Raw genomic sequence first — 21,374 nt, 5'->3', positions numbered from 1 at the left:
TTCAGCCTATAATAAGATTGTATTTTCATTTGCCTCAACTCAGGGAATTTTTTCCTAAAGTTGCTGGATCGGACGACCAACAAAGGAGGTAACAAACAAGATAAAATCCAAAAGAAATATATTTATAGATTCGAGTGTGACTAAGTTAAATGTCAAGTATTAGGACGCCGTTACGACTATTTTGCAGCTTGTCACTTGAGTTTTCCGTGGCGAAATTAACGTCTCACGTGCATGCGCCATTGTTTACTCTCCACCCGTTGGCTGTTGTGGCGTGACGTCATCATTGTGCGATTCCCCACGCGTGGTTGTAGATGGACACTTCCACGCTTTTTCTTATCAACAATATGAACTGACCGTAATGCACTTCCCAGAATAGACAAAAAAAATCAGTCAGCGTCATTCTCCGTCGTTAAAAGATGAGCGACACTGACGATGACGTCCCGACGCTGTCGGCTCACACTCTGGCGGCTCTGCAGGAGTTTTACGACGAGACCCGAAGCGAGAACACCCGCGACCACCCTTCCACAGACGCGGACCACTTTGCTGTGGGAGCCGTAAGCGAAGACTGGGTAAACGACAAACTGCTATTGTTACACCAATTTTGTCCCGACATACGACGCGTGGAGATTACCCGAGATCGTTACTTTGATTTGAGTTACGTCGCTGACTTCTTCCGTAACCTCATCGCAAACCGAGGACGTTTTATAGGCAATGAAGTGAATTTAAAGTGAATGATACTTTTGTTGTGTTTGTGAAGAGGATGAGTCAGTTCTGGTACACCGACGACACGGCAACACGATTGGCTGAGGAGCTTCTGCACCAAGCTGGCGAAGGAGGAAGGTAAACAAAAACAAGCAAGCATTCATGCCTTTAACGCAGAGACTGGGGATCTTGTGGTGATTGCCTTTCACATCGACACTCCATCCCACAATCACATAATTACATAATGTCAGTATCAGGTTTGTGCGACTAATTTACTACCAAATGCGAAATAATTGGTGGGAGAATTTGGTCCCTGCATCTGCCTTTCACACACTACCCAGAAGAGGCTAGAAGTGTCAGTTTTTTAAATTGTACTTGTTCGGCAGGACTCACACATTGCTTACAAAAAAGATACTACCTCCAGATGCCGTATTTTAGTGCAGGAACTTTGTCGCAGAATTTCCAGATGTCACCTACACAGCCCCCAACAAAAGCCATCATGGTATTCCATTATTAAACATAAGCATTGTCCAACCTCTACTAAAGCTTGTATGTATGGTGCTGAAAAGGGAGGAATAAGGAGAAGGATTCCTATGGCCCAGAAGGGCCCCCAAAAAATTATAATCCTGACAAAATAAGAAGTATGATTTCTTTTCATGGGGCCCCAAATCTATGACAGTGCCCTAGCTCGTATACTAACCCTAGCTGGAAAAATTTGTAACTAGGGTTAGGGTTTGCAACAAGGGTTACCACATTCCCAAAACATGCATGGCAGGTTGATTGGACACTCTAAATTGCCCCTAGGTATGAGTGTGAGCGCGGATGGTTGCGATTGGCTGGCAACCAGTTCAGGGTGTACCCCGCGTATTGTCTGAACACAGCTGGGATAGACGCCAGCACCCCCGCGACCCTCGCGAGAAGCGGCTCGTCTAATCAAAGGACGGATGTCAACCATATCGTCTGATTTGCGCTGCAGGGTCGCGTGCGTGAGCGCCCCCAGCGTTTACCAGAAGCTTAAGCAGCTGCGCGGCCCTGGCGGCGGTCCCGCGGCCGTGTCGGTTCTGGAGTACGACCGCCGCTTTTCCATCTACGGCGACGACTTCATCTTCTACGACTTCAATCAGCCGCTGGCGTTCGCGGAGCGCGGCGTGGCGGCCGGCAGCTTCGACGTGGTCCTGGCCGACCCGCCTTACCTCTCGGAGGAGTGTCTCACCAAAGTGGCCCAGACCGTCAAGTACCTCAGCAAAGGAAAAGTGCTGCTGTGCACAGGTTCCAGATGAAACAAATGCATAATGTGCACGTGTTTTTGATGTTTAACAAGATCTTTAAACTTCATTTTACAAATATTCAAAGTTGCATGTTGCAAAAATGACTCCAAAAACATATTCCAAGACGCGAAGTGTTGCGTTAGCATTTAGCTTAGCATAATGAGCATTTTATTGTCTTGTTTTGTCAGGTGCCGTCATGGAGAATCTGGCCAAGGAACTTCTGGGCGTGAAAGTGTGCCACTTCCTGCCTCTGCACGAGCGCAACTTGTCCAACGACTTCCGATGTTTCGTCAACTATCCGTCGCCGCTGCTGTCCTGTTGATTGGCGGGAACCGGCGGGCGGGGGCGGGGACTCTCCAGAAGGTTGCAGTGATGCGTTTAAAGGCTGATGACCATCCATCAAAAGGAAAATGCTGGAAAAGAGGGCAAAAATGTCAATCATATTTTCAATCTGCACATTTCACCGTATTATGTACAACAACATATTTGTAATATGTGCCCCTGTATTTTCCAAAAGTGTATATTGTTTATAGATGGATAAAATTTCTGGCTATTAAAGTGAAGCTGCGGCTGGCCATTTTGAAAGTCCAACATACAAGATGAAGTTTTCTATTCCGGCAACAGCTCGTCGCTGAGGTCCTCTCCGGCAAAGACGTCGTCGTCCACCCGCTTCTTGGCTCCGGTTCTGGGCTGGTTGGCGAGCGGGCCCAGCGGGTCCACGTAGGACGCGTCTGTAACACAAGATGGCCCCCGTGTGAGACGTTCGTTTGTGCCAATTGAGCGTTTGCGAGCTCGACGTTACGCACCCAGTTCTTTGGGGCTGCCGCCGCTCTCGTAAAGCTCGCTGGAGGCAGGAAGTGACATCATGGGGGAACGCTCACCTTTGGGAAAGCTCTCTGAAACGAGAGAGAAAAATGCGGGACACACACGCACACATTACAAATATTGAATTTCATTGATGTCTACTTTTTGTGTTCAAAGTTTGCATTTCATCCCTAAATTAAAAAAAGGGTCATTATAATAAATTGTCAGTGCAGAAACACCACAAACAAATGAATTACGTATTTGTTCCTGGTGAGAAAGATGTTAAACATGTTTTGTCTAATGTCTTATTTTGAAAAATCAATTAGATTTCATGGTTCACAGCCAATTGTTGCCAATTTTGAAAGCGCAAAAAGAAGTCAATTAAATCGATCGGGCCCGCGCGGTGATGATATTGCATGAGAAGTGACAATGTCGTATTGTTGAAGGAGTCGTACACTCGTACTGACCCGTCGTGGTGTCGGCGCTGTCTGTTCTTCGACTTCTTGTACTTCCTTCTCGGTCTGCCTTTGCTCTCTGGAGAAAAAAGATGATCGTCGGATCGAGTGCATATCGAAAATGCTACATTGGGCTGTGAAACAATTTGGCTTTGATTGCACTACGCTGCAACACGATATATTCTGCCTTAAAATGTGGTCCTTAATTTGCTCACAAAAGGTCACATTTGACTCTGACTAAGTGGGGGAAAAAAATCAATGGCAGATTCTGAATTCAGCAAAATCTTTTTCCAAATGTCCCAAACATTTTTGTCTGCATACTTGTTCTCTGAGCTCCTTCATCTTCTCCACCTTCTTGAGTTTGCCGGCGAAGTCGTGGACTTCCTTGAGGGCCATGTCCTGACACAGTCGCACCAGGAAGCGGAGACCTCCACACACAAAAATAATAATAATAATAATGAGTTGTTTGAACGAGTGAAGCAGGCAAAGGCTGTCTTACATTGCGCATCTTCGGGGAACTTGCGGTTTATTTCTTTGCAGGTTTCAAGCGCTTTCTGGCTGTTTCCTGAAAAGAAAAGGCAAGCGTTGAGAGTGTTGGCGTGATGTGGAAGCGTGCGCAAGACGTTTGGAGATGTCCTTTCTGACCGCTTCTCCTGTGACAGCTGGCCACCATCAGCTGCCACCTCACCTCACTCGGTCTGAGGAACACAAACAAACAAAGCACAATTTCAACTTCAACGTTTTTGAAGGAAGAAATAGGGGGGGGGTGTCAACAAATTTCTTCAAACATTTCCTTTTTTTTCCTGCTTTGCTTATTTTCTAACGGGACAAACATTATTTTTTAAATGCAGTGTTCAAAATATTTTGGGGGAAAAAAATTCCCCAATTATTTTGGGGTCATTTACTGTTTCATTTATATTTGGTATAATTGTTTTTAAATGTATGGATTTTATGCTTTTACTATATTTCTCAAAATAATTATATATAAAATCCATTTTAAAAACATCACTTGGACTTTTTTTTTTTAATATATTCTTGCATTTGATTGTTTTGATTTCTGTAAACAAAATGTTCATTTTATGTTTTCATATTTATGTTCACTTTGTCTTGTTCTAATCATGAACACTTAAAAATGCATGTCCAAATTTTGCGAGTTACGTTTTTTTTCTTTGGTGAAAACACAAATTTATGGAAAATGGATACAAAATAAAATAAAATGTGACACAATGTAAGTGTAGATGTGATTCCTGGGAAATTGTCTTCATTTTGCTTTGGCGACTCACTGCATGAGGATGGCCCTGTCAAAGTAGTGAATGGCCTTCTCGTAGAGCTGCGTCTGCACGTAGTAGGCCGCCAGCCACTCGATCACCTCCATGTTGCAGGGGAACAGCCTGAAGGACTGCCAAGGAAGTGACATCATCAGCTTCCATGTCATCATGGTGAAGGCTGTGTCGGGACAAAGTCCCCAAATGTTTTTTTTAGGCTGACGGAAATGACTGCGTTCGCAATCGTTCATCATTCCCGGCTCCCAAATCACGACTAAACGATTTTGAGTGGGACTTTGATGAGCGAATAATTCAGATTTATTGTGTGTGTGTGCGCCGTTACCTCGCAGTAGTAATGCAAGGCCTGCGACTTGTCCCCCTCCAGGTCGTGCAGATCCCCCAGCTTGGCCAGAGCCTTGGGGTCGTTCGGCACCACGCTGATCACCTGCATCAGCCACTCCACCGCCTGGTGGGGGTCTTCCAGGAGCTCGTAGCTGGCGCCGTTAAAGATAAAAACCCAAAGAAAAAGAAAATTGCTCCCATAAAGTTGGAACGTTCCAACAGGTCTTGCCAAGATAAAGATTCCGATTTCAGGGTCAGTCATGCATTTCTGTGTTCTACTGAAGAGTTTTAATGGCAAAATATTGTATTTCTATGGGAAACCAAGGCAACTTTTTCAGTGTATGATTTTTTTTTTTTGTGATTATGTTGAAGGAGGATACGTGTCGGCCAGCTGATACATGACCTCGGCGCTGTCTCTGAGGATGGCGTGGAGCTTCAGGAAGCAGTCCAGCGCGTCCTCCGGACGATTCAGCTTCTTGTACGTGAGACCTTTGTGAACGGAGACAAAAACAACAATCACGTTTTGCTACAATGCAGGCGCCGACAAGAATGTGTTTCTTTTCGGAGGTTACCCAAGTTCCTGAGCGCTTCGGTGCAGGAGGAGTCGTTCCTCAGCGCTTCTTTGAAGAACTCGGCCGCTTTGGCGTAGTCCTGCTTGACAAACTCGGTGTTGCCTTTGCACACGAAGGCTCCCGGGTTGTAGCGGTCTGCGTTCATGGCCAGGTCGGCGTAGTGCTCGGCCTGCTTGTAGTCCTTCTCCTGGAACCACAACAGCAAATTTGGAACCTTTTATTTCCAGCAATGACAGGTACCACAAGTTAAAAGTTGCTGGATCTTTTGGAGAACCAAGGGCATGTTTGGACGGCAACTATTGGCTGATTTTAATTGTGACCAAATTCAGAGTGATGATTGCAAAATGTTGTATGTTGTAAGAAACGCAGAAGAACAAAATAGTTGGTACCACTTTGTTCAGGAAAGAAAAAAATCCCCCACAGTGGTTACAGAAATAAATTGAATCTGACAAAAATAATAGAAATGTAATGAAAATTTTGGGATTTCCTGTCAAACTAAACATCAAACGTAGAATGAATGCATGATTAAAATGTCATACCAGGATGAAGAGGCTGGAGAGGTTGTTGGCAGCGGCGCTTTTGACTTTGCTGTCCTGCTTGGCAACTTCCTTCAGAATTTTCATGGCCTACCCAACAAAAACTGCACGTCAGGCAACATCGCGCCGCGCTTATTCGGGATGTGTCCGGAGCCTTCAAGGTGCGTCTCACCTGGTCAAAGTGCATCTGTCGGAAGAAGGTCATGGCCTTTTTCAATTGCAGGTCGTTGGCGAGCTCCACATACGGAGAGTTCTTCACCAATTCCACGCACCTGTCACACAAAACGAGTGTCAGCACACTTTTACGCAGCAAAGCAGGTTGGAAGCGAAAAAAAAAAAGGCATCCATGTATTAAACGCCTACCCCAAAGTCACCTTTAGAAAGCATTTTATTTTTTGTGTCAAATGTTTCTAAAAAGCCAGGTTTAAAACTGCAGGATAATCTTTTCCCATACCTATAATTAATAAAAAGAATTTTATTTTCTAAAATGCTCTTGTACTGATTTAATTATTTAAAATGAAATTAAAATTATAAAATTAAAAATTATAAAAATAAAAATCAACCAACCAGTCAAATCCAGCAGCAAAAGAAGCCTCGATGGCCGGAGCGATGAGCTTGGCGGAGGTCATCACATACATCTCAGCGCGAGCTTTCCTGAGGGAAATATTCGGACACATTGATTTGGAACGAGTATTGCTAAAATGCTAAAAAATGCAATGTGTTGGAACGCAACATTACAAGTCGCGTTCCATTTGGTGCAGCTTGTCGTTCTTGATGACCTCCATCAACATGTTGCATTTGATGTCATCCTGAAACATACCACGATCTTTATACTTTTTTTTTTTCAATTCTAGTTTTAGTCGCTTCCTTAGTTTTTGTCGACTAATTATTCAGTGCTTGGTCCAAACACACACACACGTGCAAGGTGTTTGTCTCACGTTAGGGGCGATGTACTTGTCTTCGTGCTGCACGTGGAGGGGTACGGCAAGGAGCTTGTGGAAGGCGTTCTTCATGCCTTCGGCGTCGCGGGTGGCATAGTAGCAGAGGAGCAGGTTGTAGCCGGTCCGAACGTTGGCGCTCTTGCTCATGATGTGCTCAAAAGACGCCACGGCGTCCGAGTACTGGCCCAGCAGCACGAAGACGGTGCCGATGTTCTGCATGATCTTGATCCTCATCTCCTTGTAGTCGTCCGAGATGTGGTCCAGCGCCATGCGGTACAACTTGATGGCCTTGGGGTAGTTCTTCTGCTTCACCCAGATGTTGGCCATGTTCACCTTCAGACGCCCTAAACGCACGACAGCAACAAAACATGAGCAGGTGGACTCTGAACATTTTGCCCTCAAAGCCAGTTTGACTCAATGACATGAAATTCAGTCGATGAAAATTCAAATAATGATGATAATAAAGTTGGGTTATTTAGAATTTTCGGTTCGTGAAGCCAATATCACTTGAAATAAGTCTCAAGACGCTATGGCTGACCTGCGTTGGTGAACATTTTATTTTTGATGATGACTTGGTAGCTGCTCAGGGCCTCTGGGTACATCTCATTGTTTTCATACTGGTTCGCCAAATTGAGCAGAACCTGACGCACGAAGACAACGGCACACGTTAGCGTCCAACGATGACATGAGGGCCCGATTGGAGGCTCACTCACGGCGTAGGTGAGATCCACGTTGATTTGTTCGGCGTTTCCAGACTGTTCCCTCTGTCTCACCAGCGCGCTCTCCTTCCTTCTGGCTTCTCTGGCCTTCTCCAGCGCCTGTCAAAACGCAGGGAGCACAAATTCCGATTGCTGTTTTTTTCTTTTTTTTATATACAGAGAAGTCACAACAAAAGGCAACTATTAAAAGATTTTCTCCAATCGCAAATACAAAACACGATTATCGAAAAGTGGTGACTGATCGCCACTTTGACGAGCGTCTGACCAGTTGTGAGTTGCCCGTGCTTTGCGCCATGCAACTCTCGGTGATCAAGTCGTTCACGTTCTTCTCCAAGAGTTTGATCTTCTCTTCGGGCCTATGAAGACGACAAGGGCAAGACACGAGACACGAGTCGGACATCACGGTAACCGTCACGGCTAAAACAGGAGGGAGCCAACGTGTCTACTCACGTGTCGTCCTTCTTTTCTTCTAGAGGGGGGGCGGGGCCTCTGGACTGGCCCAGAGGATCAAAGTTTGGGCCTGAAATGACAAAAAAAAAGGCACTTATATTTCTATTTCACAATAGGTTCGAATATTATTATCCAATAACAATTTGAAAAAGGTGATTGGGTTGAACTCACATCGTGTGGGAGAGGAGGAGTAACCTGCAGCACTGATTGCGGACATGGGGCGAGCTGGTCCACTCTGCTGTCGTCAAACAAATTGTTCAATCATTTAAAAAAATTCCGTCAGGATCTTTCTCCCTGGGGTGCCCCAAGGCTCTATTTGGAGTCCCGTGTGTTTTTTTTTTTTACATTAGCATGGCTTACTTGTACAGCTGCTGTCACTGGTCGACTTGCTGATGGCGGCATGGGAGTACGACTCTATCAAAAAAAAAATCTTTTTTATGTTGACATGGGCTGTCATAACACATACAAACAGCACACTCAAACATGGATATATGAGACACAAACACAAGTCACACACACACACATATATACACAAATATGTCAATGAAACAAAAACGACATACATAGACACACGTGTAAAACTTACTCCAGAGGAAGAAGTTAAAGGTCGCCCCCCAGTGGTAGAGTCAGCATGCCCATTAATCTAGATGGAAAATGAGAGAGGACATAGCTTCAATATGCTTTCCAGCACGCAGCTTTAATAATAATAACAACAATAATGAGAATACAGACTGGTTGTAAATGTACTCTTTTGCCCCGATTGCTCTTGATTGCTTCTTGGAAGCTGGTATCATTTTCCAATTCCTTCAAAAATGAAAAATAGCACATCAGGTAGACATTATAGTGATTAAATATGAAATAAAACAATAAAAAAAGGAGAGTTCACCCACCTTGCAGTCAAAAAGTGGATTATAGTCGTTGTAGCCTGAATAGAGGTCGTCCTCCTTCATGCTCAAATGCCGATTGTTCATTTGTGTCTCTTTAAGGTGCTTTTAATGAAGCCGACAAGGGTGGTGTGCGCCATTAAGATCAACACAAATGGAATTAGAATAATCAGAAATCAAGGAGGCGGGCCATCTTTATGATGTCACCAGTTGGAACTTTATTCAATCTCTTGAGCAGCTTCTGTGACGTCACGTGAGCATTGGTGATGTAAACAACCCGCGTATGTGTGAGTGTGCGTGTGAGTGTGCGCGTGCTCATCGCATGAGCGTTGTGTGTGTTCGCGTGTTTGTCTCGTGAGTATCGTGTCAGTGCGCGCGCGTGTCCGCAAACATGCGAGGTTAATACACATCTTGTCCACATGGCGGCGCTCGAGCACTATCATTTTTAAGTATGAGAAAGGTAACGTCCTATTAATAAACTATTGGATATATATTTTTCAAATGAATTAAAAAATAGACAAATCGTTAGAAATGTACTTATTTAATTGACTCCATACGGAACAGTTGATTATTATTTACATAAAGTATGAGCTATGCCGATGTACTTCATTTCATGAGCAGCAACTTATCTTCATCCCCATGAGCGTGCAGCTTTGGTCTTTGCCGTACTCCAAGAGTCCAGAGTCCGGGTGGCGTTCTGGAAGGCCACGTCCTTGTCTAGCAGGGGCACACAAGTGCAGCCCACCGCGATGGACACGTATACCTCCGAGTACGAGTGGCGGCCTCCGACGCAAGAACCGGACCTCCTGAGGACCACGGAGGGCGCGTAGACAGGAGTGCTGCGGTAATGCTGGCTCTCGTGCCGCTGAGGTCCGGTTAGGCAGCCTTTACACAGGCAGTAAGCCTCCGGGATGTGACGAGGGTATCGGCTAGGGTCGTAAGAGATCCTGAAAACAGGCAGACAACAGACACTGTGGGTCAATACCGTATTTCGAAACAATACAGACAATCGCGATAGTAATAGTTGATGTATCGATCCAATACACCAATATCGATATTTTGCTCCGCAACAATAGTGTTCTAAGTGTGGGGATCACAAAGTTACTCACAATATGATGTCAGCATACAGTTTTGTTACAACAATACCAATTAGTATTACAATGTAGCGATTTAAAAAAAAAAAAGAATGCAATAATATAACAACTAATGATATGATGTGGATCTTGTGCCATCTTAAAGTGATACAAAAACATGAATTTGTCATGAATGTAAACATGACATCAATACTCGATGATGCTGGCGAGTCTAAAAATTTAACAGATAACGATATGATATAAATATAAACAATAAAATTTGGGGCGCAGCAGTTGTCACCTGTAGGCCCAGGGGGAGACGCTGAGCAGGTTGACCGGGAGCTTGCTCTTGCTCTCCGCCGACAATGAGCGCGCGGAGGCGGCGCTGGGGCAGCTGAGGTTGACCCTGTCTCGGGGCTCCAGCTGCAGGGCGTGGTGGAAGGCGCTCAGCACCCCGACCGAGAGCCGACCGAACATCTGCTCCAGGATCTCCTCTGGAAGGTCCAGACACGAGCGAGTCCGGGCCACCTTCTTCCTCACGCGGCCACCCACCGCGGCGGCGCCGGCGGCGAGTAGCAGCAGCGCGGCAACCGCCGGGATCACGACGCGGAGCCCGGGGGGCATGACGAGCTTCCCGGTGTGTCGACTCCGACGACTCAAGTGGGAACAAATGGTCTCATCGCTCTGTCAGCGCCTCAACTTGGGGCTCCGAGTGCAAGTGAGAGCTTCTGTCCTCTGCGCCGCTAATAAAGGAAAATAAATCTCGCGCGGGAGTGGGAGGTGCACACTGGGAGCAGCTGTGCGTGGCTGCCTGCCTTGGATCAACTGTGACTTCAACTTTGGTGATTATGGATGATCGAATTTAATGTGAATTTACTCATACAAGCCGCTTTATTAAGTACACAATGGCGTGGGATCCAAAGTTTTTCAGTTTCAAGTTAAATTTATTATGTGCCCAAAAATTCTGCAAAGCTATCTTAGAGATTTAATGGCACAAAGTGGAAATATATATATATTTTATGTTTAGTTTGACAGTAAAGGGTAGAGGCATTTCCAATAATTCAAAGGGTCAACGGCACTATTGCAGCTTGTTTGTGGACAATGTTTAGATATGTTTTTCCACTTTAATTATACAAGAATAATTTACACAAATACAAAAATAATTCAAGGTACAAATAAAGCACAACCCCTTCCATGGCAAATCCTCAAATGACGATCACACTTTGACATGCTGTTGCGATCACAGCCTTGGCGAAACGTCTCATTTGAGGGGCTGCAATTCAAACCAAAATGGCCGACTTTCTGTTCAGTTTTGTGTATGGGTCGTTGAGACTTTTTGGTGCTCCCTGTTACGATAAACAAGTACATCCTATATTCTTAGACCTGTTTTCACAGAATTTGTCCCCGGAATGGCTGCTTCAAACCAAAATGATCCACCTACTTACCATTCAATTTCAGACACGGGTGGGTAAGCGATACTTTTTCACTGGTAGATATGTCTGCCCAATTTCATGCTGACGGGTGAAACCGGTGTTGGTGACGTTCGTGCTCAAACCAGATGAGATCCGTTTTTTTTTAAGTATGTGACAAAGCTACTCAGGCAGCAGCTCGTCTCCGAGGTCGTCATCAGCAAAGTCGTCATCGTCCAGCCGCACCTTGGCGCCCGTCTTGGGTCGTTCCGTCGGGGGCCCCAGCGGGTCCACGTAGGAGGCGTCTGCACACGGACAGCTTTTGTTAACCCCCGAACATCGTCTCGTAGAGAGTGAGACATGCGTCCTCACCGAGTTGTTTGGGGCTGCTGCTCTCGTAAGGGTCGCTGGAAGCAGGAAGTGTCATCACCTGGGCGCCCAAACGCTCGCCTTTGTTGCCGTTGCTGCTGCTGCGGCCGCTATCTGCAACGGAGGCGCAGATTTTTTTTTGCCGAAAGTTGCCGTTTTGTGAACACATGTAGACTTTTGCTGACAAGATATCACATTTTCATTCCCTAATGTATTGCATTGTTGTTGAACAATTATAGCATTTAGGAGACAATGTGTAGCTTTTTTCTTTTTTGTGAAAATAGATCATTTTGTGGTCAACTATTTTATTTCTCAAGTACAAAGTGTGCACTCCATTCCCACGTCAAAGCTATTAATCAAGAGGACTTTTTGTTCATAAAAGTGAATGAAAAAAATGTGCTGACAGACTGCAGCAGCACACGTGGCAGTCAGGTAACCATGGTAACGTAAAGCTGGGAAAAAAAAAATAAAGGAGATATTCTGCCTTCCCTCAACATCCCAAACTTCTGGCATAAATCCTCAGAATGAGAACTCCGGCCAGGGAAGAAAAATCTCCAAGAGTTATTTCTCAACATGCGGAGTGTTGCACAACTGGAAGTGAAACTCGAGAAGGATGATAAGGAAGCTCCACTCGGGTTTGTGTACTATTAAAGTTATTTTAGTACTTCTTAAACAGGAGGTGAACTTTGTAAGGATAATTAAAATGGTCACATCACTTTAAAAGGGAAAATGAAGAGTGCATTTTTCACCCCCCTACACAGAATCCCAGCTCAGAACGACTACAAGTGACGGAAACTTTACAGAAAAGAGGGAAAACTCTCAGGTACATTCGAGGTTTCTCACATTTGGATTTCTGTCCAATAAGTCAACAAAAAGTCACACTCACAGTGTTGTGAAGGTGTGTTCAGGTGCATGGGAAAAGTGAGCTATGAAGCTTAAAAATCTGACATGAGCCGTCACGGCTTCAATCGTCAGGAGGTTTGACTTGATGTTGACTTTGTGAGATGAATCTTGAGTGTGTTTAAAAAAAAAAAAAAAAAAAGGGGGGGACTCACCAGCACTTCCGCCGCTGCCCTCTCTCCGACCTCGGGAACTGCCCTCTCGCGCCGATTTCACCCTCTGTAGAGGAAAATGTGCGTTATATTCGCTAAAAACAAAATTGCATTTGATGTTTACAACACGTATAAAACTGTCTTTAAAGTTTATAAAAATTCAATATAAAGTTGAGTTGACTTGAAGGCTGACACCAAAATGTATGTCATATCCAACGACACTAAACTGTCTTTGACTGACCGTATGGAAAGAAAAAATGTAAATATGACCAAATGTGGACCTACAAGGTTTTGTAGGTTTCGTCCGACACCAGTTACGTTCACTGAAGACTAAATTAAAAATGGTCTACAATAATTAATTGACTTTATACTGTTAACACTTAACATTCATTTGAAGTCAAAATCGCTAATCAAAAAAATAAAGGAACCATTGTAGACTTAAGTGTCTTTGATGTGTGATTTCTGGTCAACGCCTGGTGTTTTTTGTTAACATTAAGGACAATTTAATCTTCAGTGAATGTCGCATGGGTCTTCTGACAATTATGAGACTTCAACAAGCGTCAACTCTCGTCACTGTTAACGAAACTGCGCGTGCGGTCCACAAAGTGCACCGTCAGATGTGAAAGTCATGCAGCTAAATTGAGTTTGACACCTGAGCTTTCCTCACATTCATCATGTCACAATGACTTTTGTGGGAATCACAAGCAGAATGGAAAACAAAGCAAGTCAAAGCCAACATCAAAGTCATGACGACACTTTTGGAACACGCCGCCGCCGCGCTGACAAGCTTCAGTGATGATGTTGCGACATCACTTGATTTGCATTTTTAACGCTCAACCAGTCGCATCGTTGCGGTCGCAGACGTTGGACCTGCGGGGGAATTTTGGGGACGGGTGAGTTCGCTCTCTGGCTCGTTCACAGTCGCTTGTCATGCGGCGCATTGAGTGAGCTCATTCGAGAGCAGCTGGTTGTGATTTGACAAAATCCCTCGTACCCGCCGTCACTTGCTCCTGGCTCTGCACATGTGCGCAGGACCGAGCCATGTGGTTCTGCTATTCGCTCAGAGACGTCCCCAAAAGGCAGACTCCGGTCCAGATCTGGACTTGGAAGTTTTTCTCGACAGACCCATCAGGTTATTTCTGACAAATTCTTGTCATTTAACCTGAGCAATTTTTGGGGGTCAAGGGAGGTTTTTAGACCTGTTGATAGTCATCTCGGAGGGCGACCATTTGGTCACTTCTGTTGATTAAAAATGACATCACAGTTGCTCAGGTAACGACCAATCACGGGTCACTGGATTTCTGAAGTTGAGCTAGAAATTGGCTAAAAACGGGTGAATTTTACCGCTTAATGAATCAGAATGTCATGTCTAGACGAGTAAAGGCGCGTAGAACATATTCTTAAGTTGTAATTGAGGACCCCACGCAGCAGTGGCTGCGTCGATGACGGATGATGGATGGCGCCAATGATGAAACGGATGGCGCGTCCAAGCATGTGACACAAAGATGTGAATAAGTACGTCTGAGTCACATTAAAAAAAAAAAAACAATCCCAATGAGTTATTCAACAATTGCCTACGTCTAATGTCTGCCTGCTCTCAATTTACGCAGCACAAATAATGCTCTTTTGGTAACAAATTTGCATCATTTTATATGAAAGCTGTTTTAATGGTGATTTAAACGACCACTTTGCTAGCCACATTTTTGTGACAATAGTGCAAGTCAGGTGTCAAGCGTGAGCTCGCCGCAGAATGAAGAAAAAGAAGAAGACAGATGTTTGTGATCTCCAGCGTGGAGCTGCACTGACCTTTGACCCCGTTTTTGACCAGCAGACCCACAAAAGGAGGACACATGTTTTGAATCAGGAAGGGCGGGAACCAACATGTTAAAACGACATCAAGCGCCAGAGCGCGTTCTAATATTTTGTCTATTTCGATAACGGCACTTGACTCACTGCCGACAACCATTTTTACGGACCTGTTCTCGGAGCTCCTTCATCTTCTCCACCTTCTTCAGCTTGGTGGTGTAGTCCTGGACCTCCTGCAGGCCCATGTCCTGACTCAGCCTCACCAGGAAGCGGAGACCTGGACACACACGCACACACGCACACGCACAAATAGAGTTCGTCTTTACGTTTAATAGCAGTCATATGGTGTGAAAGTGGAAGGATGTTGAATTACATTCTACATTTTCCGGGAACTTTCGATGGATTTGTTTGTAAGTGTCCAGCGCTTTCTGGTAGTTTCCTGGAAAGAATAAGAAAATGTGCGCTATTACTCAAAAGTGATGGAATACACGCAACTGAATATACTCTGCAGACAGATTGTCCGATTATGTTTTTTTTTAAGACAAAATTTGAATTATGATTAAAATCAGAAATCACTTTTTAAGGAAGATAAAAAAAAAATGCAGATTTTATTTTAAATAATAATTGAGGCAAGACCTCAAAATGGCCGCACCACTCACCGCTTCTCCTGTAACAGCTGGCCACCATAAGTTGCCACCTCACCTCACTCGGTCTGAGGAACACAACAGTTTCAATCGTACAAAACCATCATTGGCGTACATCCCGCTGCTTTGGCGACTCACTGCACGAGGATGGCCCTGTCAAAGTAGTGAATGGCCTTCTCGTAGAGCTGCGTCTGCACGTAGTAGGCCGCCAGCCACTCGATCACCTCCATGTTGCAGGGGAACAGCCTGAAGGACTGCCAAGGAAGTGACATCATCAGCTTCCATGTCATCATGGTGAAGGCTGCGTTGGGACAAAGTCCCCAAATGTTTTTTTTAGGCTGACCGAAATGACTGCGTTCGCAATCGTTCATCATCCCAAATCACGACTAAACGATTTTGAGTGGGACTTTGATGAGCGAATAATTCAGATTTATTGTGTGTGTGCGCCGTTACCTCGCAGTAGTAATGCAAGGCCTGCGACTTGTCCCCCTCCAGGTCGTGCAGATCCCCCAGCTTGGCCAGAGCCTTGGGGTCGTTCGGCACCACGCTGATCACCTGCATCAGCCACTCCACCGCCTGGTGGGGGTCTTCCAGGAGCTCGTAGCTGGCGCCGTTAAAGATTAGCAAACCACACGGAACAACGGCAAAGGCCTCACCGGATTGTCGGAGGGCCGTGCTGATAACGATATTTGGTGGAACGAATTTTTTTTTTTTAAATCTTATTTTACGCATTTAAAAAAAAAGGTCAAATTTTGGACAATTTTAACAAAGCCAAAATATATCAAATAAAATAAAAAATATATATAAAATATCTAAAAACGTGCCCCAATTTCCTTCCTCATGGTGATATATTACTGAAGGAGGATACGTGTCGGCCAGCTGATACATGACCTCGGCGCTGTCTCTGAGGATGGCGTGGAGCTTCAGGAAGCAGTCCAGCGCGTCCTCCGGTCGATTCAGCTTCTTGTACGTGAGACCTTTGTGAACGGAGACAAAAACAACAATCACGTTTTGCTACAATGCAGGCGCCGACAAGAATGCGTTTCTTTTCTGAGGTTACCCAAGTTCCTGAGCGCTTCGGTGCAGGAGGAGTCGTTCCTCAGCGCTTCTTTGAAGAACTCGGCCGCTTTGGCGTAGTCCTGCTTGACAAACTCGGTGTTGCCTTTGTTGACCAGAGCTCCGGGGTTGTAGCGGTCTGCGTTCATGGCCAGGTCGGCGTAGCGCTCGGCCTGCTCGTAGTCCTTCTCCTGGAACACAAGCCCACACACGGCCACAATATTAGGTACCCCACTGCATCTTTTGAGATCCAAACAGAAGCAAACGTAATGTTGTTATGGTATGGGCTGAGTGACCATCAAGGTTGCATATTTCCTACCTGGATCAATTCCCTTAAGCCATTTTTTTAATTTACCAAAATAGGATGAAACTCCCGTAGGATTACATTTTCTTTACTGGAAAAATATGATTAAGCTTAGAAAAGTTACGACTTTATACTTGTCACATAAGGACTTATTTATACTTGCATATATTCGGTACCCAATTGTCTTAAGTTGAACTCAAGTTCTTATGAACTTTGATTTGAAAAACTGCTCCGTCGCGTCACCAAAATGAATTGCAACGTCTCTTTTAATTGCCTTTAAAACCGCGAGACATACCAGAAAGAAGAGAGCAGACAGATTGGTGGACGCGGCGCTTTTCACTCTGCTCTCCTTCTTCTCAAACGTCTTCAGTATGGCCACTGCCTGTTGAACGCATCAAAACATGTCAGGCTGATCAAAAGTAAAGCCAGTTTTGATACCAATTGTGCCAAGTGATGCATCACGACAAAACAATCGTCCAAATGCAATGAAGGAAGCGGAAGGCGCACATACCTCGGCCTTATGCATGCAGATGAGCGAGGGAGGAGGGCGGAATGGGAAGGGGGGGGGCAAAAGACAGAAAGAATGGAGTCAGTGAGAATGAGCAGAAAGCTGTGGTGAAGACGAAAACGTAAGCAAAATGTTGGCAAACAAACATCCCGTTTGATACTCGAGATGCGGCAGACAAGGAGCAAAGTGAGCAACTTGTTTGAGGTGCGTTTTCCTCTCACCTGGTTGAAGTCCTTCTGTCGGAGGTAAGTGATGGCTTTGTTGATCTCCAAGTCGTTGGCCAGCTCCACGTACTGAGAGCTCTTCACCATCTCCACACACCTGCATATGCACAGGAAAGATTACAAGTGGAAGTGAAAGTGAAATTTCTGATTATTCCCCCCAGAAAAAGTATTCTAATAGTTTTTTTATTTCACAAAATGTTTTTTTTTTCAAGATTATGACTAATCTTGAAACATGTCAAACCTTTTAAATGCAATAGACATGTTTTTCATCTTCAACATATGTATTTTTTCTTTTTTAAAAACATGACTATTTGAGACAGATCCAAGACAGACCAACTTTCAATCATAATTTCTAATCGGTTAAAAAAAAGAAAAAAGACTCTTTTCAGAATATTATTTATTTTCTAATTTCTTGCATGATTACAATTTAATACATGAAAAAAAGAATGTCATTAGTAAAAATGCAGCTTTAGTCTTATAGTATATTTTGATTTTGAAATCTTTTCAGTGTGGCAGAATCCTTCCCTGGCTGGAAGTAATTTATGTTTGCATTGTTGTACAAGTAAAAACAAAACACAAACCAGTCAAATCCGGCGGCGAAAGAGGACTCGATGGCTGGAGCGATGAGCTTGGCAGCTGTCATCACATATTTCTCAGCACGAGCTTTCCTGTGAGAGACGACGAATGTGGGAGCTATCCATATTTTTAAATGTGCTGCTTTTTTTTTCTTACAAGTCTCGCTCCATTTGGTGCAGCTTGTCATTCTTGATAGCCTCCATCAACATGTCAGAGCTGACGTCATCCTGAAACACACCACAGAAATCCACTCAGCGCATGTTTTGCCTTTTTTTGGCAGCAACTTTTCCAAAAGAAGGCAATGCCAGTGTTTGTCTCACGTTAGGGGCGATGTACTTGTCTTCGTGCTGCACGTGGAGGGGTACGGCGAGGAGCTTGTGGAAGGCGTTCTTCATGCCTTCGGCGTCGCGGGTGGCATAGTAGCAGAGGAGCAGGTTGTAGCCGGTCCTAACGTTGGCGCTCTTGCTCATGATGTGCTCAAAAGACGCCACGGCGTCCGAGTACTGGCCCAGCAGCACGAAGACGGTGCCGATGTTCTGCATGATCTTGATCCTCATCTCCTTGTAGTCGTCCGAGATGTGGTCCAGCGCCATGCGGTACAACTTGATGGCCTTGGGGTAGTTCTTCTGCTTCACCCAGATGTTGGCCATGTTCACCTTCAGACGCCCTAAACGCACGACAGCAACAAAACAGACTCACTCACAAGACCGGCTTTTGAGAGATGCAGTCAAAACAAATCCAAAAAGTGTTTGCAGTTTGTCTCCCAATATTGTGACTTTATACTTGTCACATTACAAGGAAAAAAAAGGAATACCACTTTCAAGAAAGCAAAATCTGACTTTTTTTCTCTGTAAAATAAACATTATTTTAGAAATTATTTTACATTATTTTTGACATTATTAACATTACATTACACCTTATTCTGTATTTATTTTACTTTATTTTTGTAAAATTTTTTAAAGCTTTCACTTGTTTAAACAAAATATAATTTTTTTTTACTCAGAAAAATATTTTGGAATAAAAATTGAATTATATTGTTGAAGGAAAATTAATTTATAAATTCTTGTAAGACTTTTCCCACCAAAAAAGACGTCCAACAAGTGAAAGACTTTTTATAGAAAAAAAAAGAAAACATTTTCCTTAAACCACAATTATTGACTAGAAATATCCTAAAAAAAAGGTTTAAAAACATATGACAAAGTCTGACTAAAGTCTTGAAATAGGATTTTTTCCAGTAAAGACGTGATGCATGCAAATCTCACCTGCATTGGGGAACATCTTGTTCTTAACAATGAGTTGGTAGCTGCTCAAAGCTTCTGGATACATCTCATTATTTTCATACTGGTTGGCCAGATTGAGTAGAACCTGACAGAGAAGACAATAAACACATTAGCATCTCATTGCTGACACTAATTGGCCTGATGTGAAGATGTAAGATGGTCGGCAGGAATGAAGTAACAAATGTGGAGCATTAACACTAAGCTTCAAGTAAAGCTACTCACAGCATAGGTGAGATCCATGTTGATTTGTTCCGCATTGCCAGACTGCTCCCTCTGCCTCACTAATACTCTCTCCTTCCTCTCAGCCTCTTTGGCCTTATCAAGAGCCTGTAAAAACTCACAATAACTAAAATCCAGTCTGCACGTGCGCTATTTATTCTTTTTTTTTTTTTAAATATGCAAGTGAGACTGACCAGTTGTGAGTTGCCCGTGCTTTGCGCCATGCAGCTCTCAGAGATTAAGTCATTCACTTTCTTCTCCAAGAGCCTGATCTTCTCCTCGGGCCTAGACAACAACAACAACAACGATGACGAAATCACAGGTAGGTTATTTAAAATCTTGCGCCAAATTAGTCAAATCAAACTCTCAACTCACAAATCCTCTCTCTTTTCCTCCAGTGCGGGTGCAGGGCCTCGAGACTGGCCAAGAGGGTCAAAAGCTGAGCCTGTGGAAAAAAAATTGAATTAGCGAATTATTTATTCAGTAGATATACTAAGTTGTTGGTCATTATTCGACAATAACTGTTGAATAAACTCACCACGTGCTCGCGACGAAGAGAAACCTGCCGCTCTGACCGCTGACATGGGCCGAGAAGCTCCATCCTGAAAGCCCCCAAAAAAGTGTACAAAAATGTTTAACATAGACATTAAGTCAATAGCAAAATTTTATGCAAAACATGTTCGCAAATCGCGCTAAAACTACCAATACAGCTCCAGTCATGGGTCGACCGATTGAGGAGGTCATGGCCGTCCGAGCCTACAAAACAAAAAGTCAGGTTAATGACAGAAAGAAAAAGACTTTAAAGGCATTTTCTTTTTACAATTTAATGCAGTTTCCAGGAGAACCCTTTAAAATCATTATCAAATATTCAAAACGTCCACTTACCCCATAGGATGAAGGCAAAGGGCGCCCCCCTGCGGCAGTGCCAGGAAATTTAGCCGTCATCTGCACAGATTGAAGACGTGAAAAGTGCTTCATAAGTATAACGAGGCCTGCTCACGCTTAATTTATGATTAGCACAAATTGAAATGTGTGAGTTGGTCCTTTGTATATTAATGACACAAACAATGTCATTTGCAGTGCAGTATACTCACCGGGGGTCTTCTTCCATGACTGGTTCTAACCGCCTCTTGGAAGCCCGCATCATTATCCAGCTCCTTTAATGGGTAAAGTCATCGTTATTATCCCGAATTGACACGTTAGCGATGTTCAATTGTTTAGCTAACTAGCCTATACGCTAGCTAACGCGTAGTAGCAGACTACGTCATGGCTCGAACCTCGGTGTCAAACGTTGGGTTGTAGTCGTTGTATCCCGAATAAATGTCGTCCTCTTCTACCGCCAGATGTACATTTTCCATCTTGTCTTCCGAAAAGGAGTCAGTTTGAAACGATAGTCGGTGTGGGGAGAATATAAATAATAGACAAGAAGAGTTTGTTGTCAATCCCAGAGTTCCATGCGACATGGGCGGGGCTAGGAAATTTTACTAGCCATTATTCGCCTGCAGCGCGTCAATCGGTGCAGAGCTTCACGCTCACTGGTCGAGACTCGTTTCAAGCTGTTGCTATGATACAAGCGTGAGGGGCAAATCCGCACCTGGCGTTTTAAGGCTAAAAATCGTTTATTTTCAGTCTTAAACTAATGTTAAAATAACACGTGAATGTAAATAATTATAAATTATGTGTGGAAAAGACGAAACTACTCGACAAGGAGCTTTTGCTTTCAATCCCTACGGGGTTTGCATGCCTTATGGGCGGGACAATTTGGTTGGACCCGATTGGTCACTTGCACGTCAATCATCATTTAGCATTACCCTAATTGGTCAAATCTCGTTTTAGTGGTTGCTAGGATACAAGATGATGCCGAGAACATTTAAAGCTATCATACCGAGTTGAGACTTCAATTTATATAAAGAATG

The 21,374-nt window shown here is 44.1% G+C and overlaps 4 protein-coding genes across 6 annotated transcripts; 1 reads left to right on the top strand and 3 right to left on the bottom strand.

Moving 5' to 3' along the window:
* The first annotated feature begins 254 nt into the window (after window positions 1-254).
* On the top strand, window positions 255-2,561 carry eef1akmt1 (EEF1A lysine methyltransferase 1). The gene is made up of 4 exons (XM_088314767.1): window positions 255-569; window positions 758-840; window positions 1,679-1,971; window positions 2,159-2,561. Exons 1-4 carry the CDS (start codon window positions 417-419, stop codon window positions 2,290-2,292), a joined length of 663 nt encoding a protein of 220 aa, XP_088170893.1. The 5' UTR covers window positions 255-416; the 3' UTR covers window positions 2,293-2,561.
* Window positions 2,262-9,078, bottom strand: LOC148323816 (intraflagellar transport protein 88 homolog). Of its 3 annotated transcripts, none has more exons than XM_088314765.1 (25): window positions 8,945-9,078; window positions 8,787-8,858; window positions 8,641-8,697; window positions 8,415-8,468; window positions 8,226-8,292; window positions 8,055-8,124; window positions 7,870-7,960; window positions 7,599-7,703; window positions 7,424-7,526; window positions 6,883-7,229; window positions 6,683-6,753; window positions 6,512-6,598; window positions 6,117-6,216; window positions 5,948-6,034; window positions 5,409-5,595; window positions 5,217-5,325; window positions 4,838-4,988; window positions 4,513-4,628; window positions 3,875-3,927; window positions 3,729-3,794; window positions 3,551-3,657; window positions 3,242-3,308; window positions 2,777-2,866; window positions 2,567-2,701; window positions 2,262-2,383 (listed from the first exon to the last, which is right to left on the bottom strand). In XM_088314765.1, the coding sequence occupies exons 1-24, from the start codon at window positions 9,023-9,025 to the stop codon at window positions 2,580-2,582; spliced, it is 2,460 nt and encodes an 819-aa protein (XP_088170891.1). In that variant the 5' UTR covers window positions 9,026-9,078; the 3' UTR covers window positions 2,262-2,383; window positions 2,567-2,579. The 3 variants fall into 3 exon arrangements, with proteins under 3 accessions (XP_088170891.1, XP_088170892.1, XP_088170890.1); XM_088314766.1 differs by having other exon boundaries at window positions 8,226-8,289; window positions 8,945-9,076; XM_088314764.1 differs by having other exon boundaries at window positions 7,424-7,703; window positions 8,226-8,289; window positions 8,945-9,076.
* A 480-nt stretch (window positions 9,079-9,558) lies between these two features.
* On the bottom strand, window positions 9,559-11,492 carry il17d (interleukin 17d). The gene is made up of 2 exons (XM_088314768.1): window positions 10,313-11,492; window positions 9,559-9,885 (listed from the first exon to the last, which is right to left on the bottom strand). The coding sequence occupies exons 1-2, from the start codon at window positions 10,633-10,635 to the stop codon at window positions 9,570-9,572; spliced, it is 639 nt and encodes a 212-aa protein (XP_088170894.1). The 5' UTR covers window positions 10,636-11,492; the 3' UTR covers window positions 9,559-9,569.
* Window positions 11,493-11,503: 11 nt separating this feature from the next.
* ift88 (intraflagellar transport 88 homolog) lies at window positions 11,504-20,938 on the bottom strand. Its single transcript, XM_088314763.1, has 24 exons — window positions 20,736-20,938; window positions 20,553-20,615; window positions 20,344-20,403; window positions 20,161-20,214; window positions 19,997-20,060; window positions 19,834-19,903; window positions 19,653-19,743; window positions 19,462-19,566; window positions 19,222-19,324; window positions 18,280-18,626; window positions 18,116-18,186; window positions 17,965-18,051; window positions 17,381-17,480; window positions 16,947-17,033; window positions 16,352-16,538; window positions 16,160-16,268; window positions 15,745-15,895; window positions 15,430-15,545; window positions 15,307-15,359; window positions 15,021-15,086; window positions 14,818-14,924; window positions 12,845-12,908; window positions 11,793-11,903; window positions 11,504-11,725 (listed from the first exon to the last, which is right to left on the bottom strand). Exons 1-24 carry the CDS (start codon window positions 20,919-20,921, stop codon window positions 11,604-11,606), a joined length of 2,574 nt encoding a protein of 857 aa, XP_088170889.1. The 5' UTR covers window positions 20,922-20,938; the 3' UTR covers window positions 11,504-11,603.
* Between the last annotated feature and the right edge of the window lie 436 nt (window positions 20,939-21,374).

Source organism: Idiotropiscis lumnitzeri, chromosome 14 (assembly GCF_059441095.1).
Source record: "Idiotropiscis lumnitzeri isolate Australia: NSW breed Sydney's pygmy pipehorse chromosome 14, RoL_Ilum_1.0, whole genome shotgun sequence".
Taxonomy (NCBI): Eukaryota; Metazoa; Chordata; class Actinopteri; order Syngnathiformes; family Syngnathidae; genus Idiotropiscis; species Idiotropiscis lumnitzeri.
This window is presented reverse-complemented; position numbering and strand designations above follow the sequence as displayed.

What these genes read in the sequence shown, in the direction of transcription:
- eef1akmt1 (XM_088314767.1), top strand. Translation starts at nt 417, where the DNA reads ATGAGCGACACTGACGATGACGTCCCGACGCTGTCGGCTCACACTCTG. An exon ending in GAGCCGTAAGCGAAGACTGG is followed by an intron (nt 570 to 757) that starts GTAAACGACAAA and finishes GTGTTTGTGAAG; the next exon opens with AGGATGAGTCAGTTCTGGTA. An exon ending in AAAAGTGCTGCTGTGCACAG is followed by an intron (nt 1,972 to 2,158) that starts GTTCCAGATGAA and finishes TTGTTTTGTCAG; the next exon opens with GTGCCGTCATGGAGAATCTG.
- LOC148323816 (XM_088314764.1), bottom strand. Translation starts at nt 9,025, where the DNA reads ATGAACAATCGGCATTTGAGCATGAAGGAGGACGACCTCTATTCAGGC. An exon ending in ATCCACTTTTTGACTGCAAG is followed by an intron (nt 8,859 to 8,944) that starts GTGGGTGAACTC and finishes TCATTTTTGAAG; the next exon opens with GAATTGGAAAATGATACCAG. An exon ending in GAAGAAAAGAAGGACGACAC is followed by an intron (nt 7,961 to 8,054) that starts GTGAGTAGACAC and finishes TCGTCTTCATAG; the next exon opens with GCCCGAAGAGAAGATCAAAC.
- il17d (XM_088314768.1), bottom strand. Translation starts at nt 10,635, where the DNA reads ATGCCCCCCGGGCTCCGCGTCGTGATCCCGGCGGTTGCCGCGCTGCTG. An exon ending in GTCTCCCCCTGGGCCTACAG is followed by an intron (nt 9,886 to 10,312) that starts GTGACAACTGCT and finishes GCCTGTTTTCAG; the next exon opens with GATCTCTTACGACCCTAGCC.
- ift88 (XM_088314763.1), bottom strand. Translation starts at nt 20,921, where the DNA reads ATGTCGCATGGAACTCTGGGATTGACAACAAACTCTTCTTGTCTATTA. An exon ending in GCACGGGCAACTCACAACTG is followed by an intron (nt 19,567 to 19,652) that starts GTCAGTCTCACT and finishes GAGTTTTTACAG; the next exon opens with GCTCTTGATAAGGCCAAAGA. An exon ending in CAAGATGTTCCCCAATGCAG is followed by an intron (nt 18,627 to 19,221) that starts GTGAGATTTGCA and finishes TCGTGCGTTTAG; the next exon opens with GGCGTCTGAAGGTGAACATG.